General features: G+C 46.7%; 2 protein-coding genes across 2 annotated transcripts; both read right to left on the bottom strand.

Annotated features, from left to right (window-relative positions):
- Window positions 1-7,438: 7,438 nt before the first annotated feature.
- On the bottom strand, window positions 7,439-9,511 carry GBGT1 (globoside alpha-1,3-N-acetylgalactosaminyltransferase 1 (FORS blood group)). The gene is given in 2 exon segments (XM_074161118.1): window positions 7,439-9,393; window positions 9,395-9,511. Coding segments are annotated over 2 exon segments (645 nt in total). The 3' UTR covers window positions 7,439-8,865.
- Window positions 8,436-15,922, bottom strand: LOC141473563 (globoside alpha-1,3-N-acetylgalactosaminyltransferase 1-like). The gene is made up of 6 exons (XM_074161119.1): window positions 15,825-15,922; window positions 14,905-15,020; window positions 13,716-13,778; window positions 12,357-12,407; window positions 12,223-12,258; window positions 8,436-10,144 (listed from the first exon to the last, which is right to left on the bottom strand). Exons 2-6 carry the CDS (start codon window positions 14,964-14,966, stop codon window positions 10,057-10,059), a joined length of 300 nt encoding a protein of 99 aa, XP_074017220.1. The 5' UTR covers window positions 14,967-15,020; window positions 15,825-15,922; the 3' UTR covers window positions 8,436-10,056.
- Window positions 15,923-17,113: the final 1,191 nt, after the last annotated feature.

A 17,113-nucleotide genomic window follows, 5' to 3' on the forward strand; every position in this document is an offset into this window, starting at 1 on the left:
CAAGATCAGGACCTCTGCTTCTCAAAATCCAGTAACCAGGCACCGTATAGGGAACGCCACAGTGAAAACACTGCAAGGAACTGGAAAACACAATCCCAAAGACGCCCAGAATAAACAAACTTCTGAGAAGCCCCTCCTTTCTTCACATAAAGAGTCATCTCAAAGCAAACTGACCCCAAAGATAAATTGCACTGAGCTACAGGATGTCAAATCAATCATTACAGCAGCCCAGAGATTAATTCCAGAGCCTGCAGCAGTCGCTGCATCCTCTGTTCATGGCTGATCAGCCCTATGTGCGGGCACACACAGACATGCATGAGTGGGAGCTCCAGATGGAGCAGTTGAACCACGCTGAGGAGGGACTTTGCATCTCTCCACCCGCTTCCTCCCAGACCCTGCTGCCAGCTGGACTCTCGCTTGCTGTCACTTGTTGCCAACTTGCCCTCCTAACCGTGGCAAAGCACCACCGAGAGTTAACTCCTGGCCATTGGAGTCACTTCAGAAACAGCTCCCTTCTCTGCCCCAGAGCAGATGACAGAGACACAGAAACAAATTCAGCCCCAGCCATGCTTGCCTCGGGCTCTCTACATCCTGCCCTCAGCCAGCCCCAAGACTGCTTGACCACCATCTGCTCCCTTCTGCAGCCCAAACGGCCAGCAAGGGGGAGGGCGGATGAGTCTGCAGCTTTAGGAGCTTGGTTCAGGATGGAAGCCACCTTCTGGCCCAGCTTACATACAGGTTTCGGTTTTAAAGGCTGAAATTCACCCTTGCACATGAACCTTTGCTTTCACATGTCATGACACCCTGAACAACACACCTGCAGTAATTAGATCAGAGACGGGAAAAAAAAAATCTCCTTGTTTGCTCAGCTTATTTACTTTGCAACACTCAGTTTTCCCAGTTGTTTGTGTGGGTCTTTCCCTTAGCAACCAGGGAGAGAAACATTTATGAGGCATGAAAAATGTAGCTGTACAGCCCTAAGAACTGGCAGGGTGCGGCTGCAGCTGGAAATTCCTCTTAACTGGTAGTCACAAATGACGGGACTTCGATGAATTGCACCCCTGAAACAGCAAAGTGGCTCATCCTCTTCTTGCAGGACGTGCAGGTGGAATCAGGACTTCTAATCTGTGCTCTCCACCGTACCACCCACCACGCAGGATCCTAGCCTTGTAACACATACCTCTATGTGCCTCAGTTTACCCATATTTAAAATGGAGGTAATTATAAAAAGTGACGAGAAGGCTAAAGTCCAGACCTTAATACAAAGCATTCCATAGGAATGCAACGTGCATTCCCCAACACGGAAGAGAGACTGAGCTCTGGACAGCTTTACACCTATAATTTTCTGGATCTCCCAGCAAGATTATTCTCCCCAGTCTGCAGCCATGGTGACAGAGCACTCTTGTTCTTGACCCTTGGCAGGGTCAGGAGCCAAATCCTGGTATTTTGGTTGCCAATCCCCTTTCCCAAAGAGACACGCCACAATGCAGCACACATACACGCTGGCACTAGCTCCTACCTCACACACGTACCCCCAACGGAGCTAATTTAGCTTTTGTTTATAGGGCTGGATCAAGGCAAATAAGACTCGGACCAAATGGACCCACTGGGTCCAGGAGGTGGCTCTGGTATGCATTTTCCAGTCCCAAAATGGATCCCAGCCCACTTTTCCATCACAGCATCAGCCCTTCCCTTTATTCATTCTTGGGCTCCTAGGAGCTATCGCTGCCCACTTACCTTCCCACTGCCCCCACAAGGGCAGCAGCACAGACCCCCCCTTCCCTTCCCAGGGTTAGGGTCAGGAAGGGAACAGGAGAAGGGGAACAGAAAGTATAAAGTCAGAGAAGCATCAGCACCAAACAGAGAGCCACATTCTAATAAGACCCCCAAATTTCATGGCTTTGCTTCATCCTCCCCTGCCCCTAAAGGACCAATAGGTTTGTGAGTGTTAGAGCTTTTGTCCACCTTGGCCCAATTCAGCTTCATTTAGCCTCATAAGCACACCAGGCAGAGACAAGGGACCTCCTGGCGCCACTTGGCCTAAACACTGCCTGGAGAGCTGTAGCCCTGGCTCACTGGCACAGCACGCAGCAGCTTCGCAGCCTGCCAGCAGCCACGCAGCTCAGTAACGGCTGCAGCATCGCAGTGGCAGCTAGACTCTGTCCTGAACCGTCTTGCTTTGGTTCCCAACCCTTCAGTCCCACTTCTACTGGCCGCGCTTATCCGTTACACGGATAGAAAGCAAAAAAAAAAAAAAAAAAACCAAACAAATAATAATTCACCCCTGCAAAGGCTGCTGCTTCTCCTCTGCCAAAGCTCACGCTGCAAACCAGGGGCAGGATCGCTGGCACCTACAGCGTTCCCCTACACCAGCAGGCAGCAAGGGACAGGCACCTGCAGCTACAGACCCCCAGGAAGTCGCCGACAGAGCCCACTCGCTCCCTGGCACCGCGCACGCATTAGTCACCCGTGGCGAACACGCGTGGGCCGCCGTGAGCCCCCTCCAGCCGGGGGGATGCTGAAGGGGACCGAGCCCGGCCGACCCCGCAGCGGCGCACCGGAGCTCGGGGGGGGGGGGGGGGACGGGGACGGACGACACCGCGAAAGTGCTCCGGGGAGACAAAGCCGAGGGGCGAAACGCGCAACTCACCTGAGTGTCGATCATCATCGTGCCCCGCGCATAGCCTCCGCCGGCCGCGCAGGGAGAGCCGCTGGCCACCGCCACCGCCGCCGCCGCGGGGCTCCGCGGAGCCGGCCTCACCGCCCCTCCGCGCTGCCCGGCGGCCGGGGCCGCACCGCGCCGGCCATGGGGCCCCGCCGCCCCCGGGGAGCCGCCACCGCCAGCGCGGAGCGCGGCCGGGAGAGCCGATGGCGGGGCGGCACCGTGCGGGGCGGGGGCGGGCGCGCCGCTACCGGGAGGGCGGGGGCCCGGTCCGGCTCCGCCCGGCCTGGCCGCCCGCATCACCGGGCGAGCGATCGCAGGTGGGAGAGCGGCTGTACCCGCGGGCGCACGCACGGGCACCGGCACCCGTGGGCGCCCGCCCCCGGGCAGCTCTCCAGATGTGCACCCCGCCTCTGGTTGGGTGCCCCCCCTCCCCAGGAGGAGGTGGGTGCTGTGGGTGACCCGCGGGAAAGCACCTTGCGGGCCCCGCCGGCGAGCGGTTGGGAGGGTTTTTATAGCTGTGTGAGCTATAAATAGGAGAAGAGCTTCAGGGCAGGGAAAGGGGTCATTTGCTGGGCGAGATCCCCCTGCGCGCCCCAAGCTCTGCCCAGCGTGACACCTCTAACCAGGCGACCCCGACACCCTGCCCCACGGGGACTGGGTTACCAGACGTGCGCAAACGTCCACCCCCAGCTTCCCCAACCCAGCACCCGAAACGGGGGCACGCAGGGAGCCGGGGAAAAAGCTGCTGGAGATTTGGGTGCACAGTCGGTGTGCTGGAGCGTGAGCTGGTGAGACAGCGGAGGCTGAGCGAGCGGGGTTGCCCTGGAAACAGAGAGGCTGCATGCGAAGGGCCCCAGTACCCATAGTTGATATTTATGAGCCCGATGACATGTGCCATTGCAGAGTGATGTCAGGAGAAGCAGGAGCTGAGAGAAGGCTGCGTCACCCGGCAGCTGCAATGCTGGGGACCGACACACACGCACCCGGCACCCACACCAGTGCCACCGCGTCTCACAGCCCCCCAACCGAACGGGAAGAACCAGCTCTGCCGGGGCCCCCGGTGGGAATTAGTGACAAGGCACAGCCCATCACATCTGGCCATCCCGCTCCTCCGTGGCTCCGGGCCAGCAGATCCAGCAGCGCGGGACGGGAAACGTTGCCAGGAAAGGAAAAGGTGCTGCCAGGCCTCTCGCTCTGGCACTAGATGCTGCTACAGAGCAACATCATTCTAATTATAGTAACGGTGTCAGCGCTGAGCAGTGGGAGAAATACATACTTCAAAAGGTCTATAACTATGTAATTTGCTGGCTGGCAAAACTCACTACAAAAAAAAAAAAAACAAAAAACCAAAAAAACAACCCAGAATGAAGCACTTTAAAGAAGTCATTTGTATTTATCTGACTTGCTTTAAATCAGCTAAAGGTTCAGCGGGGGGGCAGGGGGGATGAGGTGGGCACACCAGCAGCAGAGATTTCTGGTTAAAACTGCCTTTCTATTTGTATGGCTTTATGCTAGTTTTACATGAAACAGCGACATTTGGTGGATCTATGTTTAATCTAAATATAGCCCAAGAAAAGTCAAGTCAGTACAGCGTTACTCATGGAGAAAGGAGGGACAGGGTGGGTAGGCAGACATTTAAAAGTCACTTCTTGGATGCGTTTTGCTAGCGATGCTTTCCTAAATTATTTGATTGTGTGGACCTACGTGCAGAGCAGAACTGAAGGATTGGGGATTTAGAGTGAGTAAAGCACAACCCACTCCTGTAAATTCCTTCTCCAGTTCCTGCTGTCCCTGAAAGCACCCGTCACTGTCATTGTCACTCTAGCTGGAGAGCTGCTCTCCGCATGTTTCAGCCCTGGGGATCCCACAGGGACTCGCTGGCACAGAGCAGCGGGAGGAGAAAACAGTAACCCTGGTGCTTAGAGCTGGCCTTTGAGATTAGAACAAATCCCTGCTGAGAAAGAAACTCATTCTGTGTATCTCACATTCACTAGTGAGCGGCCATGACTAGTCCCTGTGCGTACAGAGAACAAGAGACAGTCCCTTCCTTGAAAAGCCACAGGTTGAACAGGTAAGACGAAGGGTGGGAGAGTAAAACCAGCCATTCTGGCGGGGAGCTCGCAGCCTTCCAGCTCCTTCCCAGCACCACGCTGCTTTTGCTGCGTTCAGCCAGCCAGATGCACACGGCTATTCCCCGAGCTGGTTTTGTGCAGGGAACTTAAAACTGATGTTCTTATCCTTCCTCATCCATGTCTGCTCAAAGACCTTCTCATTTCCATGCCCCCCAGCCACAGATCTCACCCAGAGGAGGTTTGACTAGGCCAGTCCTTTCATAACTATTGCTGGGCATCAAAGTGGTTCAAAATGACATTTCTGGTTAATAATGTCAGGTTAACACCACCCGTGGAAGGGTTAAGGGAAATCCAAACACGAGTGAAAAAGGGTGCAAGTCTGGAAATTATTCTTGTCTTATCAGTGGGGAAAACAAGAGGATCATGGTTTGGCCCCACCTAAGATCATACTCAGTTTCTGTTTCTTACCCCCCAGAGTAGTTTTCCCTTTGGGGATGGATGCACCATGTAAGTCACCAGCTTGGACAAGGAAAGAAAAGCCTGTCAGATGGGTTCTTAAATGAGACAGACAATGAATGGTGAGTCTGTTCCAGCCGAGCAGAAAGGGGCGGATGGAACAAAGGGCCCTTGGGAAGGCAACAAGCTTCTGATCTGAGGCTTGGTTAAGGACCAACAGGGCTTGGGTCAGTAATACCTTGAAAGCACAGGCAGTGTACATCGGCCGATGATTTATTTGCATGTGGTGATTCACTTTTCATGCAGTACTGCGTGTGTGTTTCCAAGTCAAAATTCCCTTTGCACAGAGAGATGTGAGATGGCATTGACTCCTGTGGCAAATGGAGAAAGACCCCAGATGCAAGAGTGCCAGTCTGCTGCCTTGCTAATGTGTGCCTCAGTTTCCCCACTGAGCAGTGGATGTTGGTGGGGAATTCAGATCAGAAAGTAGGTCCTTGTGAAGCCCCCCACACTGCCCACAAGTCTCAGGCTGCACAATCCAAACGAGAGAAGGAAAGGTTGCTGCTGGTGTTGGGGGAGGGGGATTAATCAGCAGGGGATGACAACAGAAGTCCAGGCTTTCATTAATTAGAGGAGGGCATGAGCTGATTCAGGGAGCATCTCGCGCACTGCACTAGGGAGTGTGTTTCTGCAGTCACATTCTTCTGCTCCCTGGAGACACAGGGAGTCTCTAGGTACTTCCTCAAATCACAGCCCTGTCGAGCAGATCTGTGTCAGGTAACATGTGACAGAAGACTTTTCCCTGGGGAGAAGCTGCGGGCCTGCCAGGAGGATAAACACGTTTGGCACCGCACAAATCAGGCTATTACCACGTCAATCACTCTGTCTCGGATTCAGCCAAAAGGTGGATGGGAAGCAGAGCCGGAGACCAAGCCGTTCACAAAAGTTCTTCAGAACAGGTACCCCAGAAACACAGACAAACCTCTATCACATATCATTTGTGCTGGAGAACTTCCTCTCATGGCGGATTTAGTAGAGGCTATGAATATTTGCCCAGGAATTCTAGTCAGTATGGCAGATCGAAGCCCAATGGCTGCAAATACAGACCAATTTAAAGCAGAATTAAGGCAGAAGTGGAATTAGCCATCGGCACAGCGGATGTATGGATTTGTGGCTTCTATATCACTTCATCTTTTTATTTGGTCTGAAGGCTTTTCTAAGAGATCTAGTACAGCCCAGCCACGTATTGTGAGCTTGATACTGACATTGGGAGATAATTTTATCTGGCTTGTCCTGTGCAGGAGATCAGACTAGACACTTCCTTCTGGCTTGTAAAGGAATCCATATGCATATATATAGCAAGTGGCATAATAAGACCCCAGTTTCAGTCATGGCCTTCAGACACAACTCTTTTACAAATAAGAAATACACAGTATTAAGCCTGGTTTTGGTGAGAATGTATCTTCTTGGAAATATTTGGATAAAGATTTTTCTTCACCCTTTTGGCTTAAATGAGTTGCCTGGTTACCAAATGCAGACATCTTCATGGGAGATTCAGTTCTGGTTTAGTTACGTAGAGGGGTGTCTTCTTCCAGCACCACAGCACGAACAACAGTCTGGAGAAAATATCACAGGGCAAACCCTCTGCTGGATAAAGCAGACCCAGCTGCCACTAGGGGTTCTGGGCTGGAGATATTTCAGGGAGAGATTTAGATTAGGTACTAGAAAGAAATTCTTTACTGTGAGTGTGGTGAGGCACTGGAACAGGTTGCCCAGGGAAGCTGTGGGTGCCCCATCCCTGGAAGTGTTTAAGGCCAGGCTGGATGGGGCTTTGAGCAACCTGCTCTAGTGGAGGTGTCCCTGCCCATGGCAGGGGGGTTGGAACTGGATGATCTTTAAGGTCCCTTCCAACTCTAACCATTCTATGATTCTATTTTGTGTACCTTATCTATATTATGGGTATTATGGGTGAAAGCTTTTCCAATTAATCTTCTGGAAGATGAAATGCCTACAATGACACTGACAAGTGCCATTTTCAGCCAGCTCACACAGGAATAAAATGGCTCGTTAAGTCATCTGCAATCAGTGGTGGGGCCCTAAAGCTTTGAATACTTGATACACTGCCATACAGCAATTTTCTCATGTGAAGGGAAGCAAGAACAGTCAGGCACCTCTTCCCCATTTTCTCTCTCTCTGCCAAATGAGCCTTTTTTTTTTTTTTTTTTTTTTTTTTTTTTTTAACTGTTCCCTTAGAAACAGTCAGCTTAGCCCTTTCACCCCTGCTTCTCCTCTCGGCGCCGTACAGCATGGCTCGGCATGGCTATTCTCTGCTGCTCCCCGTGGTCTCTCTTCCTGCTGACATTAAAAGAGCATGGCACGGAGCTGCACAGCCCTTCGGTAGCCTGCCTCAGGAGGTAACGGAGGAGATGTTTCTGGCAGACGTGCTGCGGCAAGGGAGGTGGCACGTGAGCCTCCATGCTGTGACCTCAGTTGACAATTATGCAGTCGTCGTTGGCAAGCCCTGGCTGTTCCCCTGTGTTTGGATCCCCCCCCCTCGCCTGTTCACCCAAGTGAGCTGTCAGGATTTAAAGGCTGCAAAACGCCCGGTTCAGCTTCTCATCACATTCACGCAAAGGAAATGTTAACCCCAGCCTACTTCCAGCTCTAGGCTGAACTCACGGTTTCACTAGAGCATTTCGTTAGAAAATGAAATCACCCTGTTTGCTGGAAACGCATCAGCCCTTGCTGTCAGTTCCAGCAGCTTCTAGCCAATTTATTTCACAGAGCTTAGAAAAGTTGGAAAGGACTGAAGCAATGGATAGGAACATGAACCTCTCAATACCAGATTTTCTGTGTTGGAAAAGATTACAAGATATACAGAGACATGTGAACTGGGGAAAAGGTTCAGAGCACATCTGTGATTGAAATAAACCCAAAGAATTTCAGTCTGGGTCTGAGCTGTGCCAGTTCTGTCTAAACTCAGGTTTCCATAACACAGATTGGAATTTGGAAGATAACTGCCATATGAGTTCACACTATTTGTCCTGTCAGGCCAGGGTTCTTACTGGCAATGGCTGGTACCAGCTCTCTGCTGAGAAGGTCCAAGAAATCCTGCTGCACGTTAATCAGGGATGACTTGCTCTGAGCACGAGTTTCCTCCTGATCCTGATAAAGGGTGTGAGTTTAAATCATAAGGCATGAAAATTCATTGCCCTGCAAAATTCTTTTTTCTTTTTTTTTTTAAGTGAAAAGGTCTTTACTAAAACTCTAGGTCTTCTCCTTCTCCACAGGAATGTCAAATACCATTTTGATCTTGCTAAGTTTCTGCTAGGCCTCAGGAACGCACTCAGGCTAAGGCATCTCCAGCCTTGCTATAAGGACAGCCTTGCATTTGATAGCTAGCCTTTTGGATGCCTTTTTGTGTGCTGCAGCCTCAAGTGGGATGCTTCTATTTACAAAAACTAGGGACAAAGAAACCTTTTCATTCTCACCTCCACTTTGGCTGCTGCTCTGAAATGCATTGATACTCCTGTTCTCCAGAGAAACTATCCACATGTTCCTTTCTCTGTTTGTTCACACTGGGAACAAAAATTCATGGTGGGGCATGCTCTGTGGGAGCTAATATTCCATGGGTTTGATTGTGTGGAGAACATCTCTGCAAGAATCAGATGGTCAATCTCGTATCTCTTTGTAGTTCTTATCCACTGTGGAAAAACATATTAGGTGAATTTCAGGGGGCTTTGTCTTCCCATAAATACTGTCATCCCATAAATACTCTGGAGAAAGCACCTTGGAGGGTTTGTGGGAGAGGAAGTGCCTGTTGAGATGGCTTTCTTCCTGCTGGGCTGCCATGATCTCATTAGCTTTGTCTGTCAGGATGGTCACGTGGCAAGTCTTGGTGAACTCATAGACTCTCTTGACCAGGCCTCCAAACACAGCTCCTCCATAGTAGAAGGCCCCTTCTCCATCAGGGACGTAGGCTGCAGAAGAGCTCGTCCTCTCATAAGGGAATTGGCTTCAAGGGACATTGAAATAGTCAGGGTGTATGGCTGCTACTGTATCACCCAGGGTCTCAGGCCCCCAAGTATTGTGGAACACCATGGCAATGTCCAGGCAGAAAAGGTAGTCCACCTCCTGATGGCTCGTCTCTGCTATGTGCTTGTTTATGGCCTCCATCCTGTGCATGGAGATCTCTTGCCAGCTGGGAGTATTTCTGGATGGGGACATTGACAAACCTTCATCCAGGTTGCAGCTGGACATTGGGAATTGTCTCAGGGTTCTCAGTGAAGATATAATAGTTCACTCGATAGCCTTTCATGAAATGTTTCTCTGCTGACTCCAAGAAGTGGCCCACAAACCTTGTGTATCTGTGCAGACACAACATGTGAATAGCCCAGCAGGAACAAGGGGGTGCACAGTGAATCATGAAGGGTACTTTAATGAATGGAAGATGACAAGGGATGAAGAGCGTTGACTAGCTATTGCTGCAAGGATGCATACATTACACATGCAACAGGGAAAGTATAGCGGAGGACAAGGAACAAGTGGATTATCTCTGCTTTGAGCGACCAACTACCTATCTACAGCTCTAATTCCCAAGACACATGCTAGTTCTTCAAAAATGCACCAGGTACCTTGGGTACTGAGTGTGGTATCTTGTAGGCTTGTAGGATTACGGACACGACACATGGGCATAAAAGTTTACTACAGATTGGGACAGATTTCGGCTCTGCTGAGGACAAGAAAAGCCAAAACGATCTTTCCACAGAGGAAGTGCATCAATCCAAGAACTGCGCCCACTGAGTGGTTCACTTACTTTCCGATGGCAAAGGCTGTCACCCCTATGGTGAGGTTCAGTGGCCTCTAGGCACTGTCTAGGATCTCGGAATGGAAGGTTCCTTCCCAGATGACAGGGGCCAGCCATGGCGTGATTGTTAGCACATCCTGACGCCTGAAGGAAAAGAAAGGGAATGTTAATGAAATGTAACTGTTCCTTTTGGTTTCGAGGCCACTAAATGGGAAAGAAACACTAAAAAGGCAGCTAGAAGAAGTTTGTGTGTGTGTGGATATGAGCATTAACTCATTATGGATGGTATTATCTTCAGACCCTTTTCCCTGTCCTCTTATTTAAGGTTACCAAGCATGGATATTTCAGTTCCTGGGAGGAAATTAAGCACTGTTTAACAAATTGGCAAAACCCAAGGATTTACTAAAATCTCATTTAAGCTCATAGGACTTTTCTGCCGAGGAGAGTTTAATGACCACTGAACTCACAGAAAATGAGAAGCTATGCATATTTGCTATCAGTCTGATGCAGATTGCTACATACAGATTAAAACACAAGTCGTAATATGAAAATGACTATAAAAATATACTCCATTACTGTGTTATTAAAACACAGCTTGTGGCACTACAGTTTATTTTTCCAGTATTTACATATAGTTTTAACACAGTCGGATATAATTTAAAGTTCTGTATGTGAGGCAGTGTTCAAATGCATAACAAAGCTATAGGAAATCCTTAATCTCCTGTGTAGGTAGTGGAAATACTGAAAATACATGCAGCAGAGTCTGATTATGCCCTATTACAGCTGTGCAATGCTATTTCAACTTTCTTCTTATTTTTGAGGGTTTCTTTCTTACCCTTTTGATTTTAAAACAAGATGTCATTTATGATGTGTAATTTACCCTAGCCCGCTCACATTCACCCCAGCCCATGATCTGCAGCACTCTGCTAATGAAATTTGTCATGCACGGCACAGGGCCACACTTGGAGACTGCAGCAGTCTCCCATCTGACACGCTCCCAAGGCAATAACAGCACAAAACCCAAACCAAGGGACCTGTAGGGAGCAGTTTGATGGCTGAGGCAGCAACAGACTTTCAACCCAGATTTAATACTTTCAGTCTGAGCGGATACGAGAATAACAATTTCATTCCCTCCTATAGCAATGCATATGATTAAAAGATTAAATTATACAGAAATAAGAATTTGGTTTGGAGAAAATGTACTAACTGAACTGTTCTCTTTCTGGGTTTATTATTCATTTTTGGAGGAGGGGAGAGAGAGAGAGAGAGAAGGAAATCTGCAAGTTTGTTTCTCTAAATAGGGCTTTTTTTCATTTGGTTTTAAAGGGCTGCACTGGGTTTCCCACTGACTCACTTCCATGGTATGCATCCTCTCAGTGCCTGCTAGTGAACTCCCTTTAGAAGACATACAGCACGAAAAGCTACATGATTCTCTCCTCATTTAATCCAGCATATACTAGCTGATTTCACACATTAATTTATGCCAATACAGAAGAGAAATATTCAGCACGTCCTGTTGAAATAACAGGGGGGAAAAAAGGGTATGTACTAACAGGGTGTGTTTATTAACACACAAAAGAATAGTGGCTGTTGAAAGTGAACTGCTAGAGATAAAAGTCAGGTAATAGGAGCTGGACCAAGAGAGACTGCTAACAAACTCGAGCTGACAAGGAGTGTTGGCCTAAGTCACTTCTGAGCTGCCTGAAACCTTCCATGTCTGTTTAAACTCACTGGTTTGACTGCTTCTCATGGAGACTGTCTGTAAGAGCGCCTGCAATTTGTTCCAGCATAAGATCCAGCAGGTTAGCTGAAACCATTGCTGAAGGTCATACAAGGCACCTGCTTGATTTTGCCCTGAAATGGATTGAAAACTCTCCTGCAGCTGGTTACAATTACAATACAGTTCCAGAAGGTATTTCTCACTGTCTTCCAGCTATTGTATCTCTCCCTTCACCAAAAGAGGCCCTGGCAGCAACCATGTAGACAGGGCTCTGTGTGCTAATGTTTTAACTGGGAATTTATAGTAGGTGTGTTAACAAATATACAGTGACTAAACTCAATCTTACAACAGCATAGACAGCTGGAGATATACCTATAGGGTTAGGATTCTCTTGGAACAAGGTACTGTTCAGTGCATATCAGGACTTTGAAACTGTGAGTGCCACAGAGCACCCAAATGAAAAAGCATAAACAAATGACAAAGTTCAAACAAAGAAACTTACTTTGGAGCCAGCACTCTTGGCTGCTGATAAAATAATCTGTAAAAAGGAGGAAATATCCACTGAATAATACATGAATATGCCCAGAAGAGAGGGACAGCAGTTTAAAGGTCAGGAAATAAAAAGCCAGTACTTACTGGGGGAAAAGCTGGATTAGCTTCTCTTCTGTATATTGGACTTTCGTGGAGCTGCATGATGGGGTGGGAAAAAAAAGGGTTTGTAATACTTTTCTGAAAACAAGAACCTGTTTCGGCTTCAGGACCTGCTGCTGTACTGACAGCTGTCCAAGTTCTCCCTCCAGTTGCTGTGGACGCTGCTCTGCCTGGTCCAGAGATTTAGATGTTGCCTGTATGCACCTTTGAGGGCTGTCAGATGAGTAAGAGTTTTGAAACAGAGCACACAACAGAACAGGGACGGAGAGAAGTTAGCAGCTCTCTGAGTCTAGTGAAGTAAAGTCAGAGTTTAGGGGTGAAAATCCAGGGCAGCACATGCTTGTTGGGGACTGCCAGTTCTGGTCATATGTGTGGTCCATTCCCTGCATAACTGTTCCTGTTCCCCCGGAGGGCTGAACTGCCCAAAATATATCATACGTTAAACAGCATTCTGAGAAATAAGCATCTTACTAGATACAATGCTTTTTAATAGCTTGAAATAATCAGAAATGCTTCTATAAAAGATAATCTTTTCTATTTGCATCTTTTTGTTTTGGTTTTACAAGATCAGTAGGTCACGACAAAGGATGGGAAAAGCCATGGCTATGGCCTGATATGGCAGTTAAGTCACTTAGGCCAAATACCCTGTTCCTCCACAGTGTAAATTCTCTTTCACGCAGCTTTGAGATAACTTTTAGGACCAATGCTAAGTCAGTTATCTGTACATTAGTTTGCATGATGCAATGAAGCTGACTCCTTAAACTGTAAGATATCTGGAGAAGCATCTACCCTTTAATTTTGTTCAGAACAGGCTTTTGGTCCACAACTCAAGTGCTACCATAACACAAATACATTCATAAAGCAAGTGGAAAGCACAGATCGTAGAGTGAAGATGAAGAACATGATTAGGAGACCGGGGGATTATTTCTAACTCAGCCACAACTCCTTATGCCATCATTCATGTCACCTCTCTGACTTACGGTTCCCCAACCAGCAAGCTGGGATACTTAATCCACATCTCAAAGCACAGTGAGATCCTGTATGTACACGTGCACGAGTGTGATTATGCCCTGATAATAAAGCCAGCGCTAACCTGTTAGTCACGGTCTCTGTGATCCACTCATGCTGTACAAATACAGAGCTGCCTTGAAGGGCAAGCAGACTAAAGCAGAAAAGGTTGCATTAGTACCATTTCCTTTTAAGAGAGTGACTAATTATAGATTCATCATTGCATAAAATAAAGAACAAGTGACTACTTGTTAATAACTACTTATACTGCCAGTGAAGTACAGCTCCTGTAATAACGACCTGTGTTACTAATTACACACAAAACGGGATACTCACAAGATTTCCCGGCAAGGAAGGTAATATGGGAGGTAGCGCACTTTTCCATTCCCAACTGTAATCCTGGGATAGTAAAAAAACATTTTAAGATAGGAAATGTTGAAAGATATCTTCCACGGATTTTCCAAGATCTTCTTAGAATCTGGCACAGATTTTGAGAAGTAACTCTAGCTGTTTCTCTACTTCACTACTTAGTGTAGGAGCCAGTGTATTCACTTTTTAATGTAATATACTGGTGCTAAGGCATATATGGGAAGCTCAGGGCAAAATGAGTCCTGAAGCATCCAGCTTGTAACATCAGGTCTAAGTATTTTTATTTGCATCAAGTGGTGTACAAAATGTAGGTCTACACATTTTTTAAAAGCGTAGACAAATGGCACACATAAGGCAAAGCCCCAAATGGATAAATATACAATATACATTGATGTGACATCCTGACACTTCCTGGAACTTTAAATGCTGTGTGTGCATCCTCGAATTTGTGTAGCAGACAAATAGGCTGCATAGGCTTTTTTCTTCCTTCAGTTTTCATCACACTCTATGTAGATTTTTATATACAATCACTTAGCTACTGGTGAAATGCAACTATCCACAATGTGAAATAAGAGCAAATTGCAACATCAGAAATACAGTAGAATTAAAAATAAATTTAACAATGAATGATTAATAATTTAATAGTTAGTAGAAATGCCTGATCTCAGATTCCTTTCAAGCAATGTTTGAGTTTGCTCAAGACAACCTGTAAGGCGTATTCAGTACTCAGTATACTCAAAACTACAAACATTCTCAGTGTTTGAAAGCAACAATGTTTGATAGCTACACAAAGCTATCCCTAGTTACACTGGAGTGAGTTTGGAGTGTTTGGAGAGACAGATAATAATCTCTTTTAAGCCCTGAACTGAAATGTGACCGGAATATTCTGTACCTGAACATTTGTTTGAGAGTCAGATACGGTGTTAGCAGCCTAATTTAGACACAACTAGTCTTTTTTTTCTCTCGCCCTTGGGAGGCTTCTCCCTCTACTAGTGTTACTTCATCTATTGTACGAATTACTGTTCTTTCTTACAGCTCTAACAGGGACTTTCCATAAAATGCACTGCCTCTATTTTTCTGCTACTATGCTTTTCACCACAGTGTAGATACAGACAAGATGTTCTAAGTATGACCAAACTTGCCAGTAAATGCTTACCAGATAAACACGGTAACAACCGACAGACAGAGAAGAGATCCCAACACTTTCCTGGAAATCATGTCTTCTAGAGTAGAAGAAGGAAGGGCAACTTCTTACTCCCAGCAGCTTTCACTCTGCAAAGAACAAAAAAGGGAAATTTGCTGTAAGTGTCTCATTATGAAATAAATGGATTATTTTATTATAGGAGCATGAGGTTTTCCAAGCAGTTTCATTTTAATTCAGTCTTTCTGAGATCAGGAACACAAACCAGAGCGTAAGAGCCAGGCCCCTTAGTCACTGAGGCAGTTCCTGTAAACTGTTTGAGAAACCTCTCTGTTTCAGTGAGATCTAATCATAGTTATAAGTGCGGGGGGACCCTTTCTGATTTCATTCTAGCTTCTGTAAATTCCATTTATTCATCTAAAGCACACACCCTTTGCAGTTTAATAAACTCACTGAAACAAATCATATGGGGTGATATGCAGAGCTAACAGAGTTACCAGTTTAGCTGATAAACCCCATCTTTCTCAAAACTAACTGCCAGAGGTAGCTCCCTCCAAAGGTGCACGTGGAAAGGTAAACTGAGGTCCAATACAAGCAAAGAAACATTACACAACAATAATAATGCATATTGGGCAATGATATTTCTCTGTAAGTCTAAGAAATTACTCCCTTTTCAGCAGCCATAAAAATCAACTTCCCCTGGCTCAGCTGTCGTACCTTAAAAGCTCAAATTAATCCCTTTTCTTTTCACAGGGAAGTAAAGGTTCCCACAGTGTGAACCACGGGCACTATGACACACAGACAGAGCCTTTGCATGTGGCCTCCAAAGGGGCTTGTTACAAGCACGTTAATTGTTATAGGCTACAGTCATTATTACCTTCAGTGAATACAGAACTATGGTACTGCAGATAAGTCTCTTGTGTGTGCAAACTCACTTCCGCCTCCACAGCATCCTCCGTGTCCACAGAAAGGGCCATTCTGCAGGGCAGGCTTTCCAGGTTGCGGCTGTAGGGACTGCGATACGGTCCGAGTTAGAGGAAAGCACTTTCTAGCATGTGACTAGAGCCTGGGGAAAAAAAAAAACCAGGGCTGTTTGCCAAAGTCCTATTTATAGACAGTCAGTAGCATTGATGTTAGTGGAGGAACCGGCCCAGGGTGCTTCTTTAGGGGAGGCTGAAGTAAGCATCACAGAGATCTTTTCTGTCCTGGCCCATGGTAAGGCACACAACAGTGCTAATGGATGTGAAGTGTTAGTGGCGATTCTCCCACTTTAATTTCTTTGGTTATAAAAAGATGGGTAGCAAACCTTTAATTTTCTTTATTATGCCACGTAGAATCTGCTCTGGTTCTTCTTCCTCACTCCCCTGTCAACCAATCCAATCAGCTTTTACCAAGAAGCATCACAAAATCCCACTTAAAAAACAAAACAAAACAAAATAGAACTTAAAAATAATAATCTCAAGGCCTTCTACCATTTAAAGCCTTCACGGATTCATGCTGAGCAGTTCTGGATTCTTGCCTTGCTACAGATCCACAAATGTATAAGGATTCGCAACCAGCCTTTCCCCCTCTACTCCCTTTACATATCTAAAGTCTTATGATGTTTCCTTCTCTCTTCTATTCTTTGAGCTCAACCACCACAACTCACTGAATTTCACTGAATTTTCACTGAATTTTTTTAGAGTTGGAAGGGACCATATAGATCATCTAGTCCAACTCCCCTGCTGAAGCAGGATTACTTAGAGAACTCCTTCCATCTCTCTTTGTAGATTGTTAACCTGAAGACTTGTGATTATTTCTGTCAATTGTTTGATCTCTAATCAATCCATTCTCATGAAGTGTGGTACCAAAACCAAACCAAATACTTCTGCTGAGCCCTCACCAGTGTTGAGTAAAGCAGGATTACCCCACAAAACTGAAATGCTGTGACAGTTCATACGTTCCTACGTGACACTTGCCTACTTTGCAAGAACACGACATGGTGATGACATTCAGCCTGTGGCCAAATGTGATCCACACATCTTTTCTATGGCACCTCTCCTGGCCAGGTCTATGACATATAAAACGTTGTACTTGACTTTATAGAATTATACTCCATTTCCAGGCTATTTGTTTTACGAAAACATCAAGCCTTGACTGAATTCTGTTTTCTGTCATGCTTGCAGCCCCTCCCAGCTTGATAGCACTTTCCAATTTCATGAACATCCACTGAAAATTTTCCCCC

Source organism: Numenius arquata, chromosome 19, assembly GCF_964106895.1.
Source record: "Numenius arquata chromosome 19, bNumArq3.hap1.1, whole genome shotgun sequence".
NCBI classification, from domain to species: Eukaryota; Metazoa; Chordata; class Aves; order Charadriiformes; family Scolopacidae; genus Numenius; species Numenius arquata.